Raw genomic sequence first — 27,622 nt, forward strand, 5'->3', positions numbered from 1 at the left:
TGAATGACTTGGAACAGAATTCTTCTTGGGTGAGAACTGTCTTTGTTTAGAAAAGCAAACTAATGGGCCATTGTGGTTTTAGAAAGATAGCAGGGCTGGGGCCACCTGGGAATGAGACAGAGAGGAAGCCAGACTGCTCAGCATAAGAAAAGAATGAGAATCTGGGGTGAGTTTGCTCCGGAGAGGAACAAAGGAGAGGGAAAGGGTCCTCGGTGGGGAAAGGGGAGTGGAGTGAGGGGTAGATGAATGGCTGAGGCTACCTACATTATGTCTTAAACTCTCCAAGTCCTCTGTCTGCTACACATTCACGACAGCCTTGGTGAGTGGCGTTTTGGGGAGATCAAGGACAAGGGGCTTTATTACATGTTAGGGTTGACAGGAAGTGGAGAGAAAACGAGGTGAAGTGTGGGTGATAGAATTCTGAGCAAACCCCGGAAATCAGAACCGGAAGTCACTAGGTAAAATGTACCCTTCACCACCCCACTATCCCATGATTCCCTATAGATATTGGAAAAGGACACAGGGTTTCCCATCACAGGGGAATTTGAGAACAGTATATTAGAATTTCAAAGAGCTGCATCACTGTAGCTGGTGTCTGCATTAGCAAAGCGCTTGTCAGCTGTTTCCCAGAGGGTTTGGCATTTAACAGCTGAAAAGCTGCCCTCATCCCTTTCTAGGTGCCAGGAGACAGGACTCTTGTAACTCCTCCCCTCCTGGTGAAGACTTAAAAAGCAGGTACAGGTCTCTGGAGATCTTTTTGGATGTAGTCAAGTTGATTTTTCCAAACATGCAATCTCAGCATTCGATTTTATTACTTCTGCCCTCTGGGTTTTGGCAGGCTTACCTAAAAGTTGGCTACTTTTAAATGTTCATTTACTCTGTTTACAAAGAAAAAGGTTTCTCTTGCCAGCATGCTTTCGCTCAGATTTGGGGACTCTGTACTTATTTAATATGTTTTAAAAGTCTAATGAGGAGTTAGTGAGCATTTGGAAACTTTGCAGCTTTCAGGATGAAAGCAGCCATCTGTGGTTATGACATCATCTCTGTTAATTACCCCTTTGCAAAAATCTGCCTGAATGGAGAAGAGGTGGGTGTGTCTATGTGGGTATTTAACGTGATGATTAAAATATATTAATGATAGTTTTCACTTCTCAAGCACCCTACATCTTAGGATATTCTTTAAAAGTGCTTCCACAGGCTTTAATTAGCCCTTATAACTCTACTAGGAAGAAGTAAAACAGCTCCATTTTACAAAAGAGGAAAGTGAAACACAAAGAAGGGTCCTGTTTGGGGGTAGAATAAAGCTGCCTCCTCACAGCTCGGCACTGAGCTCAATCTTTCTCCTCTGCTTGACCAAGAACTGACATTCACAAGCTTTAAATGAGAAGCACAGATTGGTTCCCATCTTGACACGCTAGACACCTGAGCCAAAACAGAACACTTTAGGGTTCATGAGAAATTATTACTTATTATAAGCCACTTCCTAAAGTTATCTAAACAAACAAAAAACAAGAAAACCAAAACAAATCAAAGGGACTATACAGCTCAGAAGTTCTGATTCTCAGTTTCCTCTGTAGTTTAACCATTTTGAGTTCTGGGTTATGTATGAAAATGTTCTAGATCAGAAAAGGAAAGCACGATTGCCAATTATTCCACTTTTTATAGGTTGTTTTCATTTTCAATGAAGGAAATATAGGAAAGTTGATAGGAATGCATGGAAGGAAATGCAGAGAAAAACATAAAATTTTCTTCCCACCAAATATGTTTAGCTATGTATCTGAAAGGGGCCAAATGAGGAGCATACTTTTAAAAAGCTATTATGAAAAACTTTCAAACACACACAAAAGTAGAGGCACCCCCATGTATTCATCACCCAGTTTCCACATTTATCAACTTTCTGCTATTTTTGTTTCAATTCTCCCTGCCCCTTGTTTTGTGGGAGTATTTCAAAGCAAATCCCAGATACCATATTTCACCATAATTACTTCTGTATTTTTCCTAATGCATAGAATTTAAAAAATAGAACCATAATACCATTATCACACCCAACAGAAAACCAATTCTTTAATATTATCTAATAATCAATCTGTATTTAGTTTCTACTGATGGTTTCAAAATTGTCTGAAAATTGCATTGAATACTATCTCTTTTTTTTTTTGGCCTTGCCACGTGGCTTAGCAGGATCTCAGTTCCCCCACCAGGGATTGAACCCAGGCCAAGGCAGTGAAAGACCGAATCCTAACCATTAAGCCACCAGGGAACTCCCAGTGACTCCCTCTTTAGTCTCTTTTACTTAACCGGTCTTCCTTCTTCCCCTTCGTCCCCCATTCCATTCATTTGTTGGGAAAACTGGATCATTTGCCCTGTAGAACTTTCCACAGTGTGTATTTAGCTTATTGTATCTTTGGAGTCTTTTAACATATTTCTCCATCCTTCACATTTCTTTAAATGGTAGCTAGATCTGGAGGCTTGATTAGCTTCAGGTTCTTTTTTTTTTTCCCTGCCCCAAACACTTCAATGGTAGTGCTCTGTGCTTTCTATTATTGTCAGATCAAGAGGTACCTAATGTCTGGTTGTGCCACCTGGGGGGTATGTTTAAGAACGATCCGTAGGATGCATGATTTCATTGCAATACAGTGATTTCCTCATTCTATCACTTCTGCATTTATTATGTGTGATTCTTTTATAAAGAAAAACTTTCCTTTATCGACTAGTGTATTTGGTTACCCTGAAATACAACCCATAAAGGAAAGGCAAGATAAATGCTTGATTCTTTCCCTTTAGTTATCACCTTTCAGAATAACACCCTAGTAACCTCAAAAGTCTACTGAGGAGTTTTTCAAATATCATTATAAACTCATGGATTTAACAAATATATTTATTTCATTTTACAGTCAATATTCTTATTGGTCCATCTTTGGCCAGTGGAACCACTCAACGTTCCTTCTACTCAAATATCTTTGATGGCTTATCTTCTGAAATAATAAGACGTTCCAGGATCACGTTGTACTTTGCCTGCCCCAGACCTGGAAACAGACTTTTCTTCAAGGAGCTCTGGTTCCTTTTACTTGGAAATGAAGACACCTACTTTTGATGCAATGTAAAGAGCGATGATTTCAAAAGAGACTCCAAGGAGGTGTACCTTTGGGCAATGGGCAGCGTTTGTTGAGTGATACGCCAGGAAGGGACCCTGAGCCAGCTCTTCATTTACAGATGAGCAAACAGAGTTATCAGCCACAATCGGAGCTACGTGGCCGGGTCAGGAGGGCAAGGCTCTGGGACACCTTCCCCAGGGTGTGACCTTTGACAAGTCAGGCCCTCGCCCTGGCATCCCTTCCAGCCGGATATTCTGCGGCTCCAGGTACGTGACTAACGTTTCAGGCACAGATGCACCCTGGGACTTTCCCGGGCCTCTGTCCCGCCCCGCCGAGCTGGTGAGAGTGGCCCGCGAAGGAGGGGACGGGCGGGGGTTGAGGGCTGGGAGCCGCCCTGGCCCGGCTCCGGAGCCTCAGCGCCCTCTGGCGGTGGCGCCTGGTGGGGTGGGGCTTGGCGGGGGTGGGGCTTAGCGACCAGCGGCTCCGCCTCTTCGCCCCCGGAGGGGTTGGGGCTGGGCCGGCGGATGCGGGCAGGAGCTGTAGAGGCTTCACAAGGACGTGACCTCAAGGGGAAAGAAACCACTGTGTCACGAGTAGTTGCTAACCGGGGTTAGCGAGCTGAACTAGTTCTCCGAAGCCCGGGGAGGGAGGGATGGAAGGAGGGGCTGGGCCGAAATGTCCAGACCGCTGACTCGCTGCCTACTTGCCCCTCCATTAGCGCTGTGGTGCGTCCTGCGCCCCGGGGAGGATGCAAGGGGGTGCGAGCGCGCACCCCGACTGTGTCTGGGCCTGCAGTTGGGGCGACGTCACTTCACGGGGAGTCCGCGGAATGAAGGCACAGTTTTCTCTGCCCCTCCCTTCCCCTCCCCCCAATTCCAGAAATGAGGCCCCTGAGCCCAGGCAGATCTAACCAGACCCGTCGGAGCTGGTTTTCTATTGGAAGGTTGGAAGTGAAAGGAAGTAGGATGGTTTGCTCGTAGAGAACAAAGGAGTTAGATGCTGTAGCCACAGAATGGGTTCAGCCAAGGTAGTTTAGGGGTGCCTGGCAAGAAGGGGAATGACTCCCCTCCCCTACCCCCTTTCCCCTTCTCCTACTGCCGGCAGCGGGAGTGGCCACGGGGATGCGGAGAGATTGTGTCCCTGTCTTACTAGGGTCTCGGAATAACCCAGGGACTGGGAGACAGGAGGACTGGGTCCTAGCTTCACTTCCACTCAACTGTCACCCTGGGGAGCTGGTCACTTAACCTTTGTGGGCCTCAGTTTCCCGACTTGAAGAATGATGGTCTGGACTAGATTATGGAATAGTTTCAAGTACTGTAAGGCATGGGAAGTGAGGGTATCTGTCCTGAGACCACCGAGTAAGTCAGAGAAGAAGGTGGCGCTGGGGGCCAAGGCTGTCATGTGCCCCAGTCCTCCTTCCATAGTCCCCCCCAACCTCTGCCCATCAATTCTCACGTGGGCTTCGTTAGCAAACATTTGTGCACCACTGCCTGAATGCCAAACATAGGCTCAGCCCTGATGTTTGTGGGACCTGGGACAAGAGTACACACAGAGGACCACGTACCATATGTCTATTTAAAAGTTATAAATCAAGCCAACAAACTCTTAAGTAAAATGTGTTCTACCCTTCTACCTTGACACATATACCTCCATGAATAACAATCTGGAAGGCCAGGTTCAAGTTTGGAATTCTTGTATTCCCCAGCGTTCTGAGCAGGAATGTAGTGGCACAGAGAGTGGCCCCAGCTCAAGGGCTGTGGCGTGGCTTCCCTCTTCCCTGCCTGCGTCCATCCCACACCACAAGGGCCCTTTCCCACACACGTCCTCAAGTGCAAACAGATGCCCTTTAAGGGGCCACTTCTCCAGTGTGCACAGTGGTGGTACAGTCTACCCTTGGAGGATGGACTAAGAAAAGCGGGTTCAGAATCTGTTGGGCAGGGAGTCCTGAGGTGCGGTGGCCCAGTTCCTGGAAATCCCCGCCCCTTCCCCCAAATAGTTGGAATAATCCTCCCACTTATTGGCCTATGAAATTACCCAGCCCATAAACGCTAACCACCCCATATTTCAGGCTCTCTCGCCTTCTGAGATGGCCCACGCTCTATCTGTGGAGCGTGTTACTGTCTAAATAAATCCACTTTTTACCTATCACTTCGTCTCCGAATTCTTTCGGTGACAAAGAAAGAATCTCGAATTCGCCAGGAACAGTCCCAGGTACCCAGAATCCGGTGGACATCTCCTTGGCACTTTGACTGCTCGTCCTCCATCTTGCCCAGTCTGAGGGTGGTACCTGCCAGGCGTTATGGGGGTGCAGACTTGGACCAAGCACAGCCCTGGACCATCTAGACACTCCAAAGGGCAGGGCTGATGCCTGTGGGCGAGGAGGGAGGATGCCAAGAGGGGCTCATTTCTTAGAGGAGGTAGTACTTGGGCTAAGCCTGCGGGAAGGTTGGGGTTTCAGCAGGTGGAAAAGTGGGGAAAGAAAGGAGCAAAGGCCTTGAGGATCAGCCATCCAGAGTCGGAATGTCTGTGAATTGTGACCATGGTGTAGAAAGGCTGGAGGCAAATCTGTGTCCTCGGAATATCGCCGTACCACGTAGGGTGCAGCCGCCAGCTGTGCAGCCCCTGAGGGGCAGCCTCACCCATCAGAGCAGGATGAGACCCTGCAGCCCATCCCAGGGCAACTCTGCATAGGGCAAGAGTCCCGACACCCCTCCCCGCACCATGCCTCCTTGGTAATCAGCATTTCCTTACCAATTCCAAGTTGGGGAAGCTTAGCTACTCTCCCAGCCGCCCTGATTTGCTGTAAGAGATGAGCCTGGAAAGAAGTTTTCTTTAGGAATTGGTGCGTCGGCCTCATTTTGCCTGCCAGCCAGAGGCTGCTGGAGAAGGAACGACCCCTCATCTCCTCTGGAGCAGCCTCTACCAAGGGCGGGAGTTGGTGGATAAGTGCCCCAGCTCCCTGCCCTGCAGGATAGAGAATTCTGAGACGTGTGCTCTGTCTCGAAGAGCTTGCCAAGGGATTAGGCTCCGCCTGGTCACAGCACCAACTTGTTTGATAACACCATTGATTTCTACCTTCCTCGCTCTCCTGCTGGTGCTTCCGCAATTGCTTCACAAGTCAAGTCCTTCCATTCGTATCATTGTCCCAGGACCTGCCTCTGGGGGAATCTGAACTAAGCATAAGTACATTTCATGTTGCAGTTGGGCCGGGGCTTCGTCACCAGTAAATAAAAGAGTGGAATGACGCGATCGCTGACTTCCTTCCCAGGCTCTGCTGGAGTTTACCCCATCCTCCTGCCTCGTATCAAATGGAAACAGGGCACTTTGCTTTGTTTAACTCGGTGCCAGGCTGAACGTGCCCTCGAGCGCTGGCCCTGCGGAATGGTCATGTTTCCCTGTGGTGTGTGTGTACATGTGTGCCAGCAGGAGTCGGGAGCAGAGGAATGCAAAGAATCTGGTTTAGTATCCAAATCCTTCCTGAGGGTGCCCATCGGAGGCCGCCGAAGTCTGAACCCCTGAACCCGAGAAGGAATTTTGTCTTTTCCTATCATTAGAGGCCCCGTGCTGAGTCCCTGCTTGCTGCCTCCAAACCAGTGCAGCAGGAATTACAAAGAAACACTAGGGGTCCCTCCCTCCCCGCCCCCCACACTGCTGATGGAAGCTTTTCTAGAAGGCCACCTGCAAAGGCAAAGCCTGGCGTCCTGGGCTGCCTCTATATCACGGGCTCACTTAGCTTACCCCTCCTCCCTTTTCCTGCCCGTCTAATCAGCCACCAGCTACATGGAGACAGAGAGCCAGCACTGGTGCTAACTGCCCCGGCAGCCCCCGAGTGGCTGGGGGCCTGCTGTCTTGCTCTCTGGATAACAGGGTCCAGTCTGAAGTTTCTCCTTGGGGGCATGACAGTCAATTGCACTTCCTGTGACAACCCCTCCCTCCTTGCTTTTTTTCCCCTTGGGAACTAGGTTTTGATGACGAGGCTGCTTGTTCCCCAGTTGCTGTCAGTGTGACTAGCTGGCCCAGTGAATGGGCCCTTCGTCTCTCCCCTGACAGGCTTCTCATTGCTCCTTACTTCCCACTCGGGAGAAATGTCTGATTTCACAGGCAGAGGCGGTCTTCCTGAGGGAGAGCCTCGGTTTAGAGCCCCAGGCCCACTAGCCTGCAGAAGACTGAAGGCAAGGTGGACCCAGTAAGCACAGCCCAGGGTTGTAGGTGCCGACAGGCTGCTCTCACAGCCACGTTTCAGTCTGTGGCCTGCTGCAGAGGCTTCATGGGGCCAAGGTTTGGAATGAAGGCTGCAAGGCTGCCCCCAACACGAGCGGTCACAAGGGGAGAGAGCTGCCTACCGTTCTCACCTGGGCAGGGCGAGCCCACCCCTGGGGACTTCATTTGGGGGGCTCCCTTCGCCCACATCCGCACCCCATCCCCAGTATGGCTTCCTTCCCAGCAGAGGTTATGACAAGTTCAGCCGTATTTTGGCTTTCAAGACCCAAATGGAAGAAAACAAAAATTCCCCAGGGCACAGCAGCCTCAGATGCTTAGCTTCACACCCTGAGACCTCTTTGTGGGATGGGACTCCTGGCCAATCAGCACCGGCACACCGAGGCCGTGACAGCCAGGATGTAGCAGGTTGCCATGGATACCTGGGAGCTTGCTCAAGCAGAGCTGAGGACCAGACCCTACAGCCAGGCCCGGTGGAACTGCTGGGCCCAGAAGAATGTGAGGGCAGCCGAACTGCTGCCACCACCTTGAGCAGACCCCCTTCATCACTCCCCTAAACCAGGGCTTTCCACTTTAGGGAGCATAGGAGTCTTGTTAAAATGCAGATGCTGATTCCAGGGGTCTCGGGTTGGGGTAGGGGTGCTGAGACATCCCCATTCCTAACCAGCTCCCAGATGCTGCTGCTGGTCTGAGGCCACACTCTGAGTCCTGATGGGTTTGAGAAATCTCAGCCAGCTTCTGAAAATGGCCCACGGACCTGCTGCCTTACGGGGTGGCAAGCATGGCCTTGACCCCAAAGCCGGGACTCTGAGCCTCGCGATAGTGAAAAGCCATCTCCAGTCTGTTTTTGGATCATCCACCTTCAACCACTCCACAGAGAAAGGAAAGCGGCAGCCTGCATTTCGGGAAAACATCATAATTTTAAGCTGTTCTGTCCCTTCCCCACCTCTCCGAGTGATATGACATGTCCTTGTTGAAAATGCAGATAATGCTATTTGGCAGGAAGCCAATTTCTGGCTGCAAATTGCTTGGGGCTGGGGTCAGGGCAGGAGGCGGGATCTGCGGAAGGTTTAAGGAGAGAAAGGGGCCAGGCAGATGGAGAAGCTGAGGCCTGGGGATAAAGCTGATTGGTGTGTCAGCAAAATCTGTCACTGGCTTTGGTGATTCGAAAGGCAGACACGTTCTCTCATCTCTGTTAATCCTCATCTGATACAGGATTTTCCTGCCATTAAATCTGGAGAAAGAAAAATAGGCACACTCAAACCTGCATAAGCAACTATTTCTCCTCTGCCCCGGCTCACCGTCCTCCCTGCCCCCACTTTCCTTCTCTGTCGAATCATTTTTAGCATCTGTGGCTGCTTGACTTGGGAGATGGATGGGCTGGGGGAGCCGAAGGGCACCTTGGAGGAGGAGCGCTATCAGGCAGAGCCCCAGGATGGTAAGCAACATTTGGGGACTATTCACTAATGCTTCTCTGCAGAGGTTTCCTCTCTGTCCATTTCCTTGCTGGGTTGTCAGTGAGTCCGTGTGAGTTGCTGCTGATGAAGGGTTTCCAAACACATCCAAGCTGTCAGTTTGGGGGGAGCATCTGATTGGCTGTTGTCACTGGTTTTTCTTAACCCAGCACCAAGGTGATGGGGAGAAATGCGTGCAGAGAAGAAGGGGGAAAGGCAGGGCATTCAGGAGGAAGTGGAGGTATAGAGAGGGGCCTGAGTGACCTGGTTGTCAAGGGACCCCTCCTGGGCACCCGGTGACCTGTGCTCTCTCCCCTTAGGTAGGGATTCCACAGCTGGGTGGTTTTAAGCCACCAGGTGCGTGAAAAGCTGCGGGATGCTGTTCCTGCTGCTGCATGGTGAGTTCCAAGGCCCCCTCCTTCCGTCCCCTAGCAGACACCTGCCAGTGGGTGTGGGGGTTGGGAAGTCAGTAGAAGATGCTAGAACATGCGTGGAAACCACAGGGCTTCTACCCAAGAAGTGTGGGCTTCAGGTGGCTTCCATGAAAGCTGTACCTGGACACCAATACTTCTGATTAGGTTTCACTGAATGTGCGATCATGGGGGAGGGTACAGAGAGTTAAAGAAAACAGCAGGTCGGGGCGGCGGGGTGGTGTTTTGGTTTTTTTGTTTGTTTTAAAAACAAAACTCCCGAGCCAAATGTATGAAATAAACTCTTGGTGGTTTTCTTATTCTAATTTCAGATATGAATTCATTGATATAATTACCAAAAACTATAGTGGTTTTCTAATCACATTATTTTAAGCTCAAGAGATACGGGAACATATGTATATGTATAACTGATTCACTTTGTTATAAAGCAGAAACTAACACACCATTGTAAAGCAATTATACTCCAATAAAGATGTAAAAAAAATCCCTTAAAGAAATCATCTTCCTAAAGGAGGAAGACGACATGAAAAATATCATGTTGGAATTATGTAACTATGGACGTTTAGGAATTTTTTCCAAGTTTTTTGGTCCTATTGTTATATGGGTTTTCATATAACATTTCCAACCCAACAGAGATAGCCCAAGGAAAAATCCCTTGTTAAGTTCTGCAGTAAGCAATTTACACAGACTCTGTTCTTCTGACCCTCAGGTGAATGTATAATTATTTGAGGTTATAACGACCCACATAATAGACCTCTCTATGCCATGCTGGCAGAGAAAATGTTACCAGATAAGTCTAAGAACGGTAGTAATAGAATTTTCTTATTCTTTAATTCCACCTTTTCAAAAAGTAGAACTTGCTGTATTCAAGGAATCAACAGGTACACACTGTACCTTCAGTACACTCTAGGGATATCATGAGAGAGATAATTGCATATCCTTTGTCCTTGAGAAACTTACATTCTTTAATGGCCGACTCAATAAGTAAATGAGAAAAAAAAAATTGGAACAAGGCTCAGGGAACAGTATGGATAAATAGGACATGACTTCCTAGCTGCAGGAGTCTCCAAAGGATAGAGGTTGACATTTATATAATTACAAACAGTCAGCTCCTTGCCATTTCTCCTACCTAGAAAGGATATGAAGTTTGATTGACTCATTGGGACAGAATGTTTGCTTCGAAGAGCCAACATTATTTTAATTCTGTACCCAAAGCTCTCCCGTTCCTCACAGAAAGCAGACAGTATTCATAGCCTGCATGCTGCCAAACAGGAACTGTCCCTGCTGCAGAGACCCGAAATACAGACAGGCTTCTTGTGACAAATTGGAGAGCTGAGCGGTGACATCATTTGCTAACAATAGATGCACTTAAAATTAATGACCATCTCCACATCCCCTGGCGCTTTCATTTAAAATGCACTCAGCAGCACAGACAATATTACTCTGACTACAAGTCACAAGGATTGCAGACAACGTGTTCCCGAGAAGCAGGCAGGGATAGGACTCTACCACCCCAGCTAGAGAAAAATGACTGAATCAGCCTGACAAAACAAGATCATGGTGGAATCAGAGGTGGCTCGTAGCAGGGTAAATCTAGGGCAAAACTGAAACAGAAATTCTCCACAGGAGAGTCTCCTGGAAATGCGTCTCCTCTCCCCCCTCCCCCATGGCAACCCCTTCAGGGTCTTCCTGCTGTCCACAATATCCCACTTCCTTGTCTTGCTTTACAGGGGTCTTCATCCTCGGCTTGCTCTAAACCATGAGTCTTTAATGAGGGCCAGGGTTTGGGGCTTATTTGCCTCCTGTCTCTAGAGTCTTACTGTAAGTTCTTTTTTTTTTTTACTGTAAGTTCTTAATAAGGGTTTGCTTGTTGAATGGGTGAAGCTGTCCAGATTAGAACCATGACAATACTTGATAAAGGTCTTGCATTAAAAAATATATATATATATATATATAAAACTCTTCAAATCCAATCATAAGACAACCCAATTTTTAAAAATTGGCAAACATTTTTGAATAGCTGTTTCATCAAGGAAGATATGCAAAATGCTAATAAGCATATGAAAAGATGCTCCACATCAGTAGTCATTGGAGGAATGCAAATCCAAAGCACAATGAGATGCCACCTCACACCCACTAGGATGGCTAGTCAAAAAGACCATAGCAGTTGTTGGTGAGGATGTGAAGCGACTGGGACTCCCCAGCTGGTGGGAATGCAAAACGGCACGGCCCCCGTGGAGAACTGTTTAGCAGTTTCTTGGGTCGTTCAACATATATTTACCGTATGAGCCAGCAGCCCCACTCCTAGATAAATGGGAAATGAAAACACATGTCCACAAAAAGACTTGCGCCCAAGTCCTTAGTCACTATAGGTGACTTTAGTCACGATAGGTGAAAACTGGAAGCAATCCAAATGTCCATCAGCAGGTGACTGAATACGCAAATGGCGGTACAGCCATACGACGGAACACTGCTCAGCAATAATAAGGAATCAGCTGATCTTCGGAGCAACATTGATGAATCTCACAAACACAATGTTGACTGAAAGAACCGTTTTATTTCATTTACATGAAGTTCTAGAACAGGCAAGACTATACTTCGGAAACTGTATCCTGGAGCAGAGGATGGGGAGGGGACTGCTGTCAAAGGGGCCTGAGAGGGCCTCCCTGGTGGCGCAGTGGTTGAGAGTCCGCCTGCTGATGCAGGGGACGTGGGTTCGTGCCCCGGTCCGGGAAGATCCCACATGCCGCGGAGCGGCTGGGCCCGTGAGCCATGGCCGCTGAGCCTGCGCGTCCGGAGCCTGTGCTCCGCAACGGGAGAGGCCACAACAGTGAGAGGCCCACGTACCGCAAAAAAAAAAAAAAAGGTGCCTGAGGAAACTTTCTGGGTAGTAGGAATATTCTAAATTGTGATTGGGGTGGGGGTTATGTGGGTGTATATGTTTGTTATACTTTCTGAACTACGTACACTTAAAATGGATATGTTTTATCGTAAGTAAATTATACCTGAATCAACTTGACTTTAAAGAAAAAAAGGAAGGTTGTAGGGAGAGAGCAGCTGCACCCCAAAGAGAACAAATCCCTCGTTATTGAGAGTCAGGCACTGTGGAGAGCTGGGCAGTATGTGGGTGCGATTCATCAATGTCATTACATAGATAAGTAGCCCCTTCCTTTTGATTGCCAAGTAGTTTTCCCTTGCCTGGGTGTACTGGTTTGTTTATCCATTACTCTATCGTTGAGCACTTAAGTTGTTTCCAGTTTGGAGCAGTTGTATTTAGACCTGGAGGACTTTCTGGGGCCTAGTGTTCTCCTCCTCAGATGGGACAGCCCTCCACCTCGAGATCCACAGGGCCTGCGAGGCCGTCAGCAGACCACCCCTCTGAAGACCAACTGATTTCTCCACCCCTCCCACCATGATTCACATTGGCCAGCAACGCTGCAGTGTGAGTCCATGAGCCTTTCTTTTCTGTCACAGAAGATACCCGCATGATGTGAGAAGCAAGTTCTGGGATCACTGTGAGATGAGAGGCCATGGAATGGTCTCCCTCACTGCATTTCTGCTTCCCTTAGCCCATTTGGTTCTGAAAATCCAGCACTGGGGCTTGGTCTGAGGAGTAATTGGGGTAGCATTTACCGAGGGTGGGAGGGGAATGACTTGTAGAGCCAAAGTGGCTGAAGAGATTTTGCTGAAATCAGAAAATGGACCACATTTTCCCTTGCTCTTTTGGCTTCGTGAGGCACAAGTTCTTTGAAAACAATGAGGATGAAGAAACACTTCAAACTCAGCCTGTGGTTGGAAACTCCATGAGTAACTCTTTTCCTAGCAAACCTCAAGGGGCAAAAGCATATACTGGAAACGCTGTGGACCTACGGAGAAATCCCTCAGCTGGTCTGCATTAAGACATCATTCCAAAAAAATATAATTAAAAAAAAAGACATCATGGTGCGGGCATCTGAGCCCGGCCATCGCCGCCTGCCTCCCTGCAGCTCGGGGGCTGGCCAGTATACTGGACCAGAATACAAAGGCAGGGACCCATTTCTGGTATTTGCCCCAATTCAGGGACACCTTGTACCTTTTTTGTTGTTGTTTGAAGTAAAATTCACATAACAAAAGATTAACTATTAACCAGTTTAAAGCGTACAATTCGGTGGCATTTAGTATATTCACAATGTTGTGCATAGATCCCCTCTATCTCGTTCCAAGACATTTTCACATCCCAAAAGGAAACCCGGTACCTATTAAGCAGTCACTACTCTATTCTTTCCGTCAGCCCCAGGCAACCACTAATCCACTTTCTTTCTCCATGATTTGCCTATTCTGGATACATCATATAAGTGGAATCACATGTGGCCTTGTGTGTCTGGCTGCTTTCCCCTAGCATAATGTTTTTGAGGTTCAGCCACGTTGTAGCATGTGTCAGTACTTCATTCCTTTTTACGGCAGATTAATATTCCACCGTGTAGCTAGACCATGTTTTGTTTATCCATTTACCTGTTGTTGAACATTTGTTGCTTCCATCTTTGGGCTATTGTGAATAGTGCCTTATGGACGCTTGCGTACAAGTATTTGTTAGAACACCCACTTTCACCTAGGAGTGGAATTGCTGGGGCATGCAATAACTATGTTACACCCTGTAGTGTTTGATACCACACAGACGAATCCCATCTTTGTAAAGTTGGTCCACCTAGACCCCTGTTTTTTTGGGGGGGATTGGATTTTCTTTTTTTATTTCTTTTATTTTTGGCTGTGTTGGGTCTTCATTGCTGCGCACAGGCTTTCTCTAGTTGTGGTGAGCGGGGGCTACTCTTTGTTTTGGGGCGCAGGCTTCTCATTGCAGTGGCTTCTCTTGTTGTGGAGCACGGGCTCTAGGCACGCAGGCCTCAGTAGTTGTGGCACAGGGGCTCAGTAGCTGTGGTTCATGGGCTCTAGAGTTCAGGCTCAGTAGTTGTGGCGCATGGGCTTAGTTGCTCTGAATCATGTGGGATCTTCTGGGAGCAGGGCTTGAACCTGTGTCCCCTGCGTTGGCAGGCGGATTCTTAACCACTGCACCACCAGGGAAGCCCGACCCTTGGTTTCTGACTTGGGCTATATATTGGAATTCCCTGTGGAACTTTTTAGAGTACCGATGCCTGCTTCCACACCTGAAGATTCTGATGTAATCTGTCTGGTGAGTTGTGAGTTGGTTAAAAGCTCCTTAGGTGATTCTAATGTGCAGCCCAGGTAGAAAACCATTCTAGATTCTTCCTTTGTAGTTTACTTGTAGTAATAACTTCAGTATTCTGACACTTGGTATTTTGCTTTCCACTCTGGGGCAGATATTCACATGGTCCTTGAAGTACTGGTCCCTTGGTGAGATTTAATCTTGTGACAACAGTGGCTCATGGAATCTGCTGTTAGCTTGGCCCAATGCTTTCACAGCTGTTTCAAGTATTACAAGTCATTTGTTCCACATAATTGCCCACCTATTACAGATGAGGAAACTGAGAAACAAAAGAAAAAAAAAACAACAAAAAAAGCAGTATGAGAGAGCAGGGGGGAAAAGGCAGTGTCATCAGAGTTTACGAGAGATTTAACGTGAGAGGTCGCACCCTCAGGAGGAGTCTTTCCAGACCAAATGCTCTGGAATCCCCCACATGTGAATCCTGGAGCTATGACAGAGGCAGGCTGAGCTGAGGCCCATCCTGCTGAATTTCTCATCTTCCCCTCCCTACCTCAGGCTGGGAATAAAAGCACTGAAGCCTTTTCAGATTTCCACATGGAGCCTTCCCAAAAATTCTGATGGGAGAAAATAAATTGCTAAGGAACTGCCAATGAGTTTGACTTTCTCTTCTCACAAACTGGGATCTTTATTTTAATTGGTAAATGTTTTCTTGGCCAAGGGATTCCCATGGAACTCAGCTCTGGACAGCCAAGGAGATTTGTCTTTGGAATGATCCCTTCTGATTCCAGGAGAGGCCGCTTTTCATTTGAATTTGGAAAAATTGGGGATGGCCTAAACAATTTTTGATTCCATTTTCTATATTTCCTGCCAATGAATGGCAAAGAGTTTCCTTTTGGTTGAGGGGGTGCTGCCTGGTCTCGAATTTGAGTCGTTTTCTCTTTCAAGGTGAGGAGTTCATGAGGTTCTCAGGGAAAGGGGGAGGGGCCGGAAGGAGGAGATGGTACCCAAGGGATTACGGGAACCTGTCTTACTTAGGACGTTGCTCAGGAATCTCACTGCAAAGCCATAGAACCCGCTCCAGGTCACTGAAGACGAGAAAGGGTTTATTCAAGGATGCTAGGTGTTCCCAGGCTTCCTGGTTGGAGGTCCACTGCCTGGAGCAATGCCTAAATCAGGTAGTGGGGCAGTTCCAGCAAAGACCCCATGGCCACCACCACTGGCGGACACACCTGACCGTTCACAGGCATCATGCTGGGTGCTGGGTGCCTGAAATTCCACCATGGGAGCCTGGAAGCCAGATGCCCTCTGCCACCATCCTGGCCAGAAAATGGTTTTTGCCTGACGCCTACTTCTGACAGGCAAAGCTAGGTCACATGCCTGGGCCCTAACTGCAAGGGAAGTTGAGAAAAGAGAGTTTCTGGCTTCTGTGTTGAGGAGGCAGGACTTATAATGTAGGAAATTCCCTAAATGTATGAACACTACTTAAAAGGAGCTGGGTAGCCGGAAAAGGCATCAAATGTCCACTACAAGCAGAGATGGTTTGGTTGCAAGGAACAGAAATCCACTGGTCTGCCCAGATGTTTTGAGTGAGTTTCTGAAATGGAAGCAGGGAAATGTCACAGAAATAGCTATAGCAGGGCCTTATGGGAACTAAAGGGAGCTTTCCACTGTCCCTTATCTCCTTTTCTGTGATTCTCATGGCCAATCTACTCCTCTCTCTGCACACCAGTTTCCTTACCTTGCCTTTGGCTCCCACTCCCTGATGACTTTGACCTGTACATGGCTTTGGTACAAACCCCAGCCCCAATGCTATATAGCAGTTGGTGCTCCCATGATCTCGCTGCCTGTTCCATGTTCACAGGGAAGGAATGAATCTGATTGGCTCTGCTTAGGTCAAATGTTCACCTGGGCTTCCCTGGTGGCGCAGTGGTTGAGAGTCCGCCTGCCGATGCAGGGGACACGGGTTCGTGCCCCGGTCCGGGAAGATCCCACATGCCGCGGAGCGGCTGGGCCCGTGAGCCATGGCCGCTGGGCCTGCACGTCCGGAGCCTGCGCTCCGCAACGGGAGAGGCCACAACAATGAGAGGCCCGCGTACCGCAAAAAAAAAAAAAAAAAAGTTCACCTGCAGTCCAAACAGCTGTGGCTTGGAGGAGGCTGCAGAGAAATATGGGGTTTTGAGTGGGGTATTTTTTCTTAGACGTGGTGCTTGGCAACAGCTGCTGTCCAACTGTGGAAAATGAGAGCCAGAAGGGCCCTCCAAGGTCAGGAAGTGCAGGCTCTTCAGTTCACAGTTAAAGAAACAGAAGCTCAGAAAGGCTAGGGTTGGGGGGTGGGGGATAGTACAGTACAGTGGAAAGACAAAAATCAAAGGTTGATGGTGTTTAACCACCCTGAACCTGAGTTTCCTCTTTTTGTGAGTAGAAGAGAAGAATACTTACATTGCAGGGTTGTCATTAAATGGAATAATATATAGAGCAAGCTTTGGCCCGAGCAAATACTTATTAAAAGTTGGTTGTTATAAGAGCAAAAGAAACCCATAAACTGTGGTTAATTAGAATAGCATTAGACATGCTTATATCACCTGGACAACATATGGTACCATACTTCCCAAACTCTGCCCTGTGCATATTTGCTGTCTTTGGGGGTGGAATACGTCTGCAGGCCATGTTCTGTTGAGCTCCCAGAGCCACTTCAAGCAGCTCTGTTCTGGGACTGCATGTACATGTAATCGTATAGTATGTACTCATGTGTCAGCTCTCTTTTGCTCACTGTAATGTTTTTGTTGTGTCAATAGTTTGTTCCTTTTTATTGCTGAGTGGTATTCTACTGTATGGCTATATTGTAATTTATTTCTCTGCTGTTGAGTAATTTCCTGTTTTGGTCTATTCTGAATAAGCCACAGTGAACTTTCTTGTACAGTCTTTATGTGGACATTTTTTTTTTCATTTCTCTTGGGTAAATACCTAGGAATGGAATTGCTGAATCATAGTCATATGTTTAGCTTTAATAGATACTGTCAAAGTTTCCCAAAGTTATTGAACTATTTTCCATTCACATCAACAATGTAAGAGAATCCCGTTGTTCTATATCCTCACCAGTATGTAGGGTTGTCGGCCATTCTAGTGAGTGTGTAGGGAAATCTCACTGTAGTTTTAATTTGCACTTCCCAAATGGCTAATTATGTAGAACACCTTCTCTTGTGCTTAATGGCTACTTAATATATTCTTTTGTAAAGTGTTCAGGTCTTCTACTCATTTTTATTTAGTTTGTCTTTTCATTATTCTTCATTTGTAGGAGTAGTTTTTATATTCTGTATACAAGTCATACACACATACAGGCACACACACAAATGGTATCTTTTTTAAAAAATAGCTTTATTGAGATATAATTGGCATATAACAAATTAAACATATTTAAAGTGTCCCCTCATGAAACCATCAGCACAATTGAGATAATGAACATATCCCACATCCATCACCCCCAAAGTTCATGCCCCTTTATAATCCTTCCCTTCTGCCCCTCCCTGCCCCCCCCATCCATCCCCAGGCAACCACTGATCTTTCTGTTACTATAGACTAATTTGCAGTTTCTAGAATTTTTTGTAAATGGAATCATACAGTATGTGCTCTTTTTTGTCTGGCTTCTTTCACTCAGCAGAATTATCTTGAGAGTCATCCATGTTATATGTATCAATAATCCATTCCTTTTTATCACTGAGTAGTATTCCATTGTATGCATATATCATAATTTATTTACCCATTCAACTCTTTTTTAAAAAAAATATATCTTAGAAGTCTTTCCATGTTATACAAATAGATCCATCTCCTTTTTATTTATTTATTTATACATTTATTTATTTATTTATTTTTGGCTGCGTTGGGTCTTCGTTGCTGTGCGCGGGCTTTCTCTAGTTGCGGCGAGCGGGGGCTACTCTTCGTTGCGGTGCGCGGGCTTCTCATTGCGGTGGCTTCTCTTGTGTGGAGCACGGGCTCTAGGCGTTCGGGCTTCAGTAGTTGTGGCTCACGGGCTCTAGAGTGCAGGCTCAGTAGTTGTGGCTCACGGGCTTAGTTGCTCCGCGGCATGTGGGATCTTCCCGGACCACGGATCGAACCTGTGTCTCCTGCATTGGCAGGCAGATTGTTAACCACTGTGCCACCAGGGAAGTCCCCCCATTGAACTCTTGATGGGTGTTGATGTTATTTCCAGTTTTGGGTTATTATGAATAAAGCTGCTGTGAACATTCATGCCCAAGCCTTTTGTATGGACGTGTGCTTTTATTTCCCTACAAGTAGAATGGGTCAATCATAAGGCAGGTGTATGATTAACTTTTAAAGAAACTGCCACATTGTTTCCAACATGGTTGCACCATTTGACATTCCTACCAGCAGTGTAAGAGAGTTCCAGTTATTCTATATGCTCTCCAACACTTGGTGTGGTCAGTCTTTCTAATTTTAGTCATTCTAATAGGTGACTATTTTAATTTGCATTTCCCTAACAACTAATAATGTTGACCATCTTTTCATGTGTTTATTTGTCTCCTGTATATCTTTTTTGGTAAAGTGTGTCTTCTAATATTTTGCCCATTTATTAATTGGGTGATTTATTTATTTATAGTTTATTATTTAATAATATTATCAAATAAGTTTATTTATAAAATTATATTTATTTGAATATTATTATTTAATAAATTAGTTATAATTTGTTGCCTGTTTTCTTATTATTGAGTTTTGAGAGTTCTTTATACATTTTGAATACAAGTCATTTATGAGATATATACAGAGAAAATATACAGATATTTTCTCACAGTCTGTGGCTTGTTTTTTCATTCTCTCAAGTGTCTTTCAAAGATGAGAACTTTTAAATTTTGATGAATCTAATTTATTACTTTTTTCCTTTATGGTAATGCTTTTTTTTTCCCCTAAGAAATCTTTGCCTACTGCTAGGTCACAAAGATATTCTCCTGTGTTATCTTCAAGAAGCTTTATAGTTTTAGCTTTTACATTTAGGTCTTTGGTCCATCTAAAATGAGTTTTTGTGTATGCTGTGAGGTAGGGGTTGAGATTCTTTTTTATTTTCTAGGGATTGCAATATGCATCTTTAATTTATCATGGTCTACTTTTTTTCCCCCATGGAAAAACCCTCTTGTGTATTTGATTAAACAAAAATAAAATAAGCTACATAGGAACAATTTTAAAGTCCAAAGAGACACCAACTTTGTTTGAAGGCTGCAGTAGCTGATGCAGCATCTCCTTGCTACCTTTCCCAGCCTTCTCTGTGGACTACAGCCATACATTCAGAAGCTTGTTAGCTAACACAGGAGTTTTTGAACACTTTCCCGTTGGTTCTTCACCTGCTCATTGTCTGTCATGCCTGAGGCCTGCAGTATATCATTTAAGATTTAAAAGTAAAAATCCGGGGTGGGGGGAACCCACCCCAAACAAAAACCCACCTTAAAGGTTTGGGGAAAAGCCTTTGCTTCCCCACTCTCCACTTAATTGACAAGATCCACACCACCGCTGCAATGCCCATTCTTAAAAGCATCAAGAGGCAGTCAGCACCCAGATGGGCTTGCGGCATGGTTTCTGTGGCCCACGCAGTTATGCTGGTGGTGCATATCCCTTACATCAAGTCTGTATCGTGGTCTACTTTGAATTAGTCTTATACAGTTTCATGTGTAACACGAGATCCTTATGAGTACAATTTAGTTTACCCTTCTTCTCATTCTTTATGCTATTGTCATATTTTTCATTTACATATGTTATAAATTCCACAACACATTGTTATTTTTGCTTTCAACAGTCACTTGTCTGTTAAGTAATTAAAGTCTTTTATATTTAGTGGCATATTTGCCATTTCCATTGCTCTTCATTCCTTCCTGTAGATCTGACTTTCATCTAGTGTCATTTTCCTTCAAGCTAAACAATGTCTTCATCTCTTGTGCAGAAGATCTGGTGGAGATGCATTTTCTCAGATTTTGTTAACCTGAAAGCATCTCTATTGTACTTCATTTCTGAAGATATTTCCATTGGATATAGAATTCTGGGTTGCCAGATTTTGCTTTTGTTTCAGCAGCTTATAAGACATAATTCTATTGTCTTATGCCCTCCACTGTTTCTGATACGAAATCAGTCATCACTTTTTTTTTTTTTTTTTGGCGGTACGCGGGCCTCTCACTGTTGTGGCCTCTCCCGTTGCGGAGCACAGGCTCCGGACGCGCAGGCTCAGCGGCCATGACTCGCGGGCCCAGCCGCTCCGCGGCATGTGGGATCTTCCCGGACCGGGGCACGAACCCGTGTCCCCTGCATCGGCAGGCGGACTCTCAACCACTGGGCCACCAGGGAAGCCCCAGTCATCACTTTTTAATTGACGTTTACTCTATGTAATGTGTCTTTTTTCTTTGGATGCCTTAAAGAATTTTCTTTCTACTGTAGTTTTCAGCAGTTTGACTGTGATGTGCCTAGATAATACGTGTGTGTGTGCGCATGTGTGATATTAGTTGGGGTTTGCTGAGCTTTGTGTTTTTAATCAAATTTTGGAAATTGTCTTCAATTATTTTTTTGCCATATTCTCTTTTCTCCTCTGGGGCTCCAAATACATGCATGTTAGTCTAATTGGTTGATATTGTCCCATAGGTTATTGAAGCTCTGATCATATTTTTTCCAATCTTTTTTCTCCCTGAGCTTCATTTTGGGTAATTTCTATTGACTTCTTTCAAATTCATGAATATTTATTCCATTGTGTCTAGTCTGCTGTTTTTCTTATTCAATGATTTTTTTAAAAAAATTTCAGATATGGTATTATTTCAGTACTAAGATTTCTACTTGGTTCATATTCACAATTTCCATACCTTTTTTTTAATTGACCCATACTTCTAAAATTCACATTCCCCATGTCCTCATGCATTATATCCATCTTTTCCTATAAATTCCTAAACATAATTATAATAAATCCTTGTTTTGTAATTCTAACATCTGGGCTGTCACTGTGTCTACTCCTGTTAACTATTTGTTTTCCTCTTGAGCAATGTCGTGTTTTGCTTCTTCTTCACATATCTACTATTATTTGATTGTATAGCAGATATTGTGGTTATAGAAACTCTAGATCCTCTTATCTTCCTTTGAAGAGTGTTGAATTTCCTTCTGGCCTTCAGCTAAACTACTGGCAGATCCCCTTGATACAGGGGAAGCTTGGTTTCAGTCTTTGTTAGGGAAGGCCTAGTTCCGTTTTACCCTTTGCCCTGGGAAATGGTCTTTATTCCTGAGGTGTGGCCCTCCGGGGTTTCAATGGAAAGGTCGAGGTATTTTATAAGAGCTTCTAACTAGGTGGACTCTGAACTCTTAATCTGCTTTCCATTACTGGGAAATTGCTGAAATCTCTGTTTAGTTCTTTTGGAGTTCTGTTCTTGGCTTCTTGGACTCACTCCATATACATGCACTTTAGGACTCAAACAAGGATCTAAGCAGAGCTTGTGTGCAAATTTTGTGGCTCCCTCTTTCCTATGGTTTCCCTCCTCAATTTCCAGCCACTGTTGCTGCTATACACTCTGACCTCTCATTTCTCAGCCCAGTAAGACTCTTGCTTTCTGCTTGAGCTCTATTGCCCATGTGCAGTGTGGACTTGAAAATGCCCTGAGAGGAAAAGCCAGTTAAATGTGCCTCTCACTTAGTTTGCTTCTTTTCATTTAAGGGTCGTATCTACTCTGGTGGCCTGTTTAGGTTTCTCTCCAGTGCCTTCAAGTGATTTTTTTAAAAATTTAAGTACAGTTGATTTACAGTGTTGTGTTCAAATGATTTTTTAAAAGTATCTTTCCAGAGTTGACACTAGCAATCAGCAGAAATGTTAGTCTGATCAAGCTACTCTGCCATTATTGCAAGCAGAACTCACCCAAATATGTTATTATCCTTTAATTAAATTAATTAATTAATTGGCGGCGCCTCATAGCATGGGGGATCTTAGTTCACCGACCAGGGATTGAACTCGCGCCCCCTGCAGTGGAAGTGCAGAGTCTTAATCACTGGACCGTCAGGGAAGTCCCTATGTTATTATTTTTTTAAATTTTGTTTTGGGGACTTTCCTGGTGGCGCAGTGGTTAAGAATCCGCCTGCCAATGCAGGGGTCACGGGTTCGAGCCCTGGTCCGGGAAGATCCCACGTGCTGCGGAGCAACTAAGCCGGTGTGCCATAACTACTGAGCCTCTGCTCTAGAGCCTGCGTGCCACAACTACTGAAGCCCGCGCACCTAGAGCCCGTGCTCCGCAATGAGAAGCCACCGCAATGAGAAGCCCGTGCACAGCAACAAAGACCCAACACAGGCATAAATAAATAAATAAAAATTTTGCTTTGGTGCCCTGTTTTTCTGGCTCACTAGGCATGTACTTAGTCTTCATATTGGGTAAACCAATACTGGAGTTTGGTTGTCTGTTCTGAGAATTTACTTGATTTAATTTAAATTTCACTGAATAGTCCAGTAAATTAGTTATTGTTCCTAATGGCTCTCAAAGTTTCAGAGGCTGAAAATAGGTCTCTAATAGTGACATCTTGAGTGTTTAAAGTTAAAAAAAAAACCCACTTTAATCTATTTTGTGAAATAGGCAATACATTCACATGGCTCAAAATGTACAAGGTAAAAAGATATACAATAAAAAGCTTCACCCCCACCCCTCTTGCATGTATTAAAAAAAAAAAAAACTGGCAGCCGAAGAGCCCAAACTTTGATCTCTTGCGTTATGCAAGCAAATTGGTTGTATGCTGTCTGTCATAATCCCACGAATTCCTTAACAAAATTTTAAAAATAAATGACATTCCCCAGCAGGGATTGTTACAGAGGAAGGCGTCAATTCTATTTAATTCTGCAAATACTTACTGAGCCATACAGTGTGCCTGGAACAATATTAGCTATTGTGGAGCAGAAACATGAGTCATATGGTTGAGAGTGCACTTCCCTTAATTAGAAAGGAGAAGAGAGTAGAATGAAGGACTATTTGTAAGGAAATCTGATGCCTCTGCTTGACCCAGTTGGAAGAGTTAATAGAATAAGGTTCTGCCTCTGTCCAGCTGATGCCTGGAGTTAAGGTTACATTCTTGGCCCTGTCTCTCTAACAGGGTGTCTGTCTGTCCCGCCCAGCAGCTGCCCCGTTTACAGCCACGCCCAGCACAGGGTCCAAGAACCTTGCTGGAAGCTTGGTGTCTAGTTCACAGTTCTTAGGGAGAGGGAAAAGCTAAGTCTCTGGAATATCAGAATTTTGAACTAGCTACAGTTTACAACTGAAGGGTTCCTCAAAGGGCTGAGTGTTCTCCAGCCAAGTCTGAAAGGGCTGAATCCCCTTCCTAGAAACTGAGAAAAACATGAGTGTCCATAACAGATGTACTGAAAAGACATTGGAAGCTGAGCAAACCTACAGAGGCAGCAGTGAGCACGTCTATTGATACACACTCCTCGTGTGGCCACACCTTCAGGTTCCCACCAGGGCTTGGATAGGCAAGGCAGCATAACGTGTACACAGTGGGAGGGACTGCACGGTAGCCAGGGTGTTTGCCGGAATTTGGGAGTACTGTCGAGGACAGGTAGAAATTATAAATAGCAGTGGTCAGGTTTTACATCTGGGTACCTTTGCTCCTCTGCAGGAATTTCAGATGGAGCACATTCCACCTGCCAGCTGCTCCTGGCCAGAAAATAAAACTTGTGCCTCTTCCATCCTGCCTTTTCCAATGGAACTGAAGATGGGGCTTGGGACTTCTGGCTACCATACAGAAGCAGGCCATGCCATTCTGCTTTCCTGCAGGTGGCAAGCCACCTGGAGGGCTTTGGAAGGCTTTATCTGATCCTCCATTCAAATGCTGAGAACAAAATTAATTTATAAGCACCAGTCCTTCCCCTGAGGATGGAAAAAAGGCTCTAGAGAGTGAAGACTGGTGAATGGAATTAACCACACAGTGTCCACAAGTAATTTCTGAGATGTGTAAGAAGGTCATCGATAGTTTATTTAGTATGCTGTCCTTATGGCTTAATTATAGTGACTGTTAAAGAAAAAAAAAAGATTGATAGGCTTTACTTTCATTCCCAACCTGTTTCCTAATTCTCCCTTCTTAATGAGGCTTAATTTGCTCAGTGGGGGTTTTCAAAAACTGAATTATTATTTTTTTTAAAAATTTATTTAATTAATTTATTTTTGGCTGTGCTGGGCCTTCGTTGCTGCGCGCGGGCTTTCTCTAGTTGTGATGAGCCGGGGCTACTCTTTGTTGCGATGCGCAGGCTTCTCATTGCGGTGGCTTCTCTTGTTGCAGACCACGGGGTCTAGGGTGCGCAGGCTTCAGCAGTTGTGGCACACAGGCTCAGTAGTTGTGGCGCACAGGCTTAGTTGCTGCACAGCATGTGGGATCTTCCCGGACCAGGGCTCGTACCCGTGTCTCTTGCATTGGCAGGTGGATTCTTAACCACTGCACCACCAGGGAAGCCCTCAAAAATTGAATTCTTACGGTGGGAGGGAATAGAGCAGCACCAATAGAAATATAATGCAAGCCACACATGTTTAAATTCTCTAAGCAGCCCAATAAAAAAGGTGAAAAGAAACTATCGACGTTGATTTTAATATTTTCGCTAACCCAATATATCTAAAATATCGTTTCAACATGTAAGCAATATAAAAATTATTGATGAGATAGTTTACCTTTTTTTGGTACTAAGTCCTTGGGATCTGGTGTGTATTTTACACTGCGAGCACACCTCAGTTCAGGCTACTCACATTTCAAATGCTCAACAGCCCCATGTGCATGGGGGCTAGGTACTAGGCAGCACAAGGCTAGAGCGTAGGCCACAGTGATGCCCTCCAGGTCCCTCTATGCATGCAGACAACAGGCCCTCTAGGTCGCGGTCTAGGAGAGCACAAGCCATGATACAGGTGGTGGGAAGCGGGATTTAGGATTGGGTCAGGTGCCTGGATTCCAGCTGAGTTTTGCTGATGAACAGAACTTGAGAGCAAAGGCGAAGGGCGTGATGGGTGGGGAAACCTGAGTAAGGTCTGGGAGGCGGAACGAGGCCCTTTGGAGGACAGGGCTCTGCGGGACGTTTGAGAACTTGGTGGATGGCCGCATCCTGCCACGCTTACGGGTAGGATTGGACCTGGGGCGATCCTGTGGCTGACAGTTGTTCCTTTTTTGTCTTTTCTCCTCCCTCCCCTCTCCCCCGTCCCCGCCCCCGCCAGCGGTGGTCCTCGGCCTGCCCAGCGCCCGGGCCGCCGAGGACGCCTGCGCGAGCGCCTGCCCGGCCGCCTGCGTCTGCAGCAGCGTGGAGCGCGGCTGCTCGGTGCGCTGCGACCGCGCGGGCCTCTTGCGGGTGCCGGCCGAGTTCCCGTGCGAGGCGGCCTCCATCGACCTGGACCGCAATGGCCTGCGCTTCCTGGGCGAGCGGGCCTTCGGCACGCTGCCGTCGCTGCGCCGCCTGTCGCTGCGCCACAACAACCTGTCCTTCATCACGCCTGGCGCCTTCAAGGGCCTGCCGCGTCTGGCCGAGCTGCGCCTGGCGCACAACGGCGATCTGCGCTACCTGCATGCGCGCACCTTCGCCGCCCTCGGCCGCCTGCGGCGCCTTGACCTGGCCGCCTGCCGCCTCTTCAGCGTGCCCGAGCGCCTCCTGGCCGAGCTGCCCGCCCTGCGCGAGCTCGCCGCCTTCGACAACCTGTTCCGCCGCGTGCCCGGCGCTCTGCGCGGCCTAGCCAACTTGACGCATGCGTACCTGGAGCGCAGCCGCATCGAGGCCGTGGCCTCCAGCTCGCTGCTGGGTCTGCGCCGCCTGCGGTCGCTCAGCCTGCAGGCCAACCGCGTCCGCGCCGTGCACGGCGGCGCCTTCCGCGACTGCAGCGCCCTGGAGCATCTGCTGCTCAACGACAACCTGCTGGCCGCGCTGCCGGCCGACGCCTTCCTCGGCCTCCGCCGCCTGCGCACGCTCAACCTGGGCGGCAACGCGCTGGGCCGCGTGGCGCACGCCTGGTTCGCCGAGCTGGCTGAGCTCGAGCTGCTCTACTTGGACCGCAACCGCATCGCCTTCGTGGAAGAGGGCGCCTTCCAGAACCTCTCGGGCCTCCTGGCCCTGCATCTCAACGGCAACCATCTCACCGTGCTCGCCTGGGCAGCCTTCCAGCCCGGCTTCTTCCTGGGCCACCTCTTCCTCTTCCGCAACCCATGGCGCTGCGACTGTCGCCTGGAGTGGCTGCGGGACTGGATGGAGAGCTTTGGGCGCGCCGCCGACGTGCCGTGCGCCTCCCCGGGCTCCGTGGCCGGCCTGGACCTCCGCCAGGTGGCCTTTGGGCGTTCCGCCGACGGCCTCTGTGTGGACCCCGAGGAGCTGAACTTCACTGCGTCCAGTCCAGGTCCGTCTCCAGAGCCAGCAGCCACCACAGTGAGCAGGTTCAGCAGCCTCCTCTCCAAGCTGCTGGCCCCGAGGGCCCCGGTGGCGGAGGCGGCCAATACCACTGAGGGGCCGGTCAACGCCTCGCTGTCTGACAGCCTTCTCTCTCGGGGGGTGGGCAGCTCGGGCCACAAGACACCGTTTCTCCTGGGCTCTGGTCTTCTGCTCAGCATGGCCCAGCACGTGGTGTTTGTCCTCCAGATGGACTGACTGTGCCACCCTGGGGTGGCCCAGATTGCCTTGCCAGGCAAGGGAGTTTAGTTAACTGGGCTTGATGGTGGTTGGTGTGGGGAGAGGGGAACAGGATGGGGGTGGGGGTGAAAATTACAGCGGAGGGTGGAAGGAACAGTTTGCCTCCAGAGATGGCCCTGGGAAGAGGAGGACCCTGGGAAATGCCATGTGTGGGAGGGGGGAGATTATGGATTTCTGCTCCTGTCACATGGGCATAATTGGAAAAGAAGCAAGAAGGAACATGTGCCTTCTGGTGAGAAGACTAGGAATTGGAAGTTTCTAGGGCTACAGGGCTCCACTCTCATCCCTTCCCCCCATCTTCCAGGAAACTGGGCCTGCATGCCTGAATTAGAGTTAATCCATTGGCTAAGTACTAAAAACCGTGCCAATTCTCCTGGTGGGGCAACCATTAAGCCCAATCCCTGGAGCTTCCCTGGTGGTGCAGTGGTTATGAATCTGCCTGCCAATGCAGGGGACACGGGTTCGAGCCCTGGTCCGGGAAGATCCCACATGCTGTGGAGCAACTAAGCCTGTGTGCCACAACTACTGAGCCTGTGCTCTAGAGCCCGTGAGCCACAACTGCTGAGCCCGCGTGCCACAACTACTGAAGCCCGTGTGCCTAGAGCCCG

At 47.3% G+C, this 27,622-nt stretch overlaps 1 protein-coding gene across 1 annotated transcript in view; it reads left to right on the forward strand.

Moving 5' to 3' along the window:
• Window positions 1-27,099, forward strand: part of NYX (nyctalopin) — a 68,990-nt gene extending 41,891 nt beyond the window's left edge. The window contains exons 2-4 of the mRNA XM_027091298.1: window positions 2,895-3,361; window positions 9,088-9,165; window positions 25,561-27,099. Coding sequence (XP_026947099.1) covers window positions 9,144-9,165; window positions 25,561-26,972 — 1,434 coding nt within the window. The 5' untranslated portion in view covers window positions 2,895-3,361; window positions 9,088-9,143 and the 3' untranslated portion in view covers window positions 26,973-27,099. The remainder of the gene's footprint in view (window positions 1-2,894; window positions 3,362-9,087; window positions 9,166-25,560) is intronic.
• The last annotated feature ends 523 nt before the right edge of the window (window positions 27,100-27,622 follow it).

The sequence above is a fragment of the Aethalodelphis obliquidens genome, unplaced genomic scaffold (assembly GCF_003676395.1).
Source record: "Aethalodelphis obliquidens isolate GAN/ISIS:26980383/991018 unplaced genomic scaffold, ASM367639v1 scaffold71, whole genome shotgun sequence".
Taxonomy (NCBI): Eukaryota; Metazoa; Chordata; class Mammalia; order Artiodactyla; family Delphinidae; genus Aethalodelphis; species Aethalodelphis obliquidens.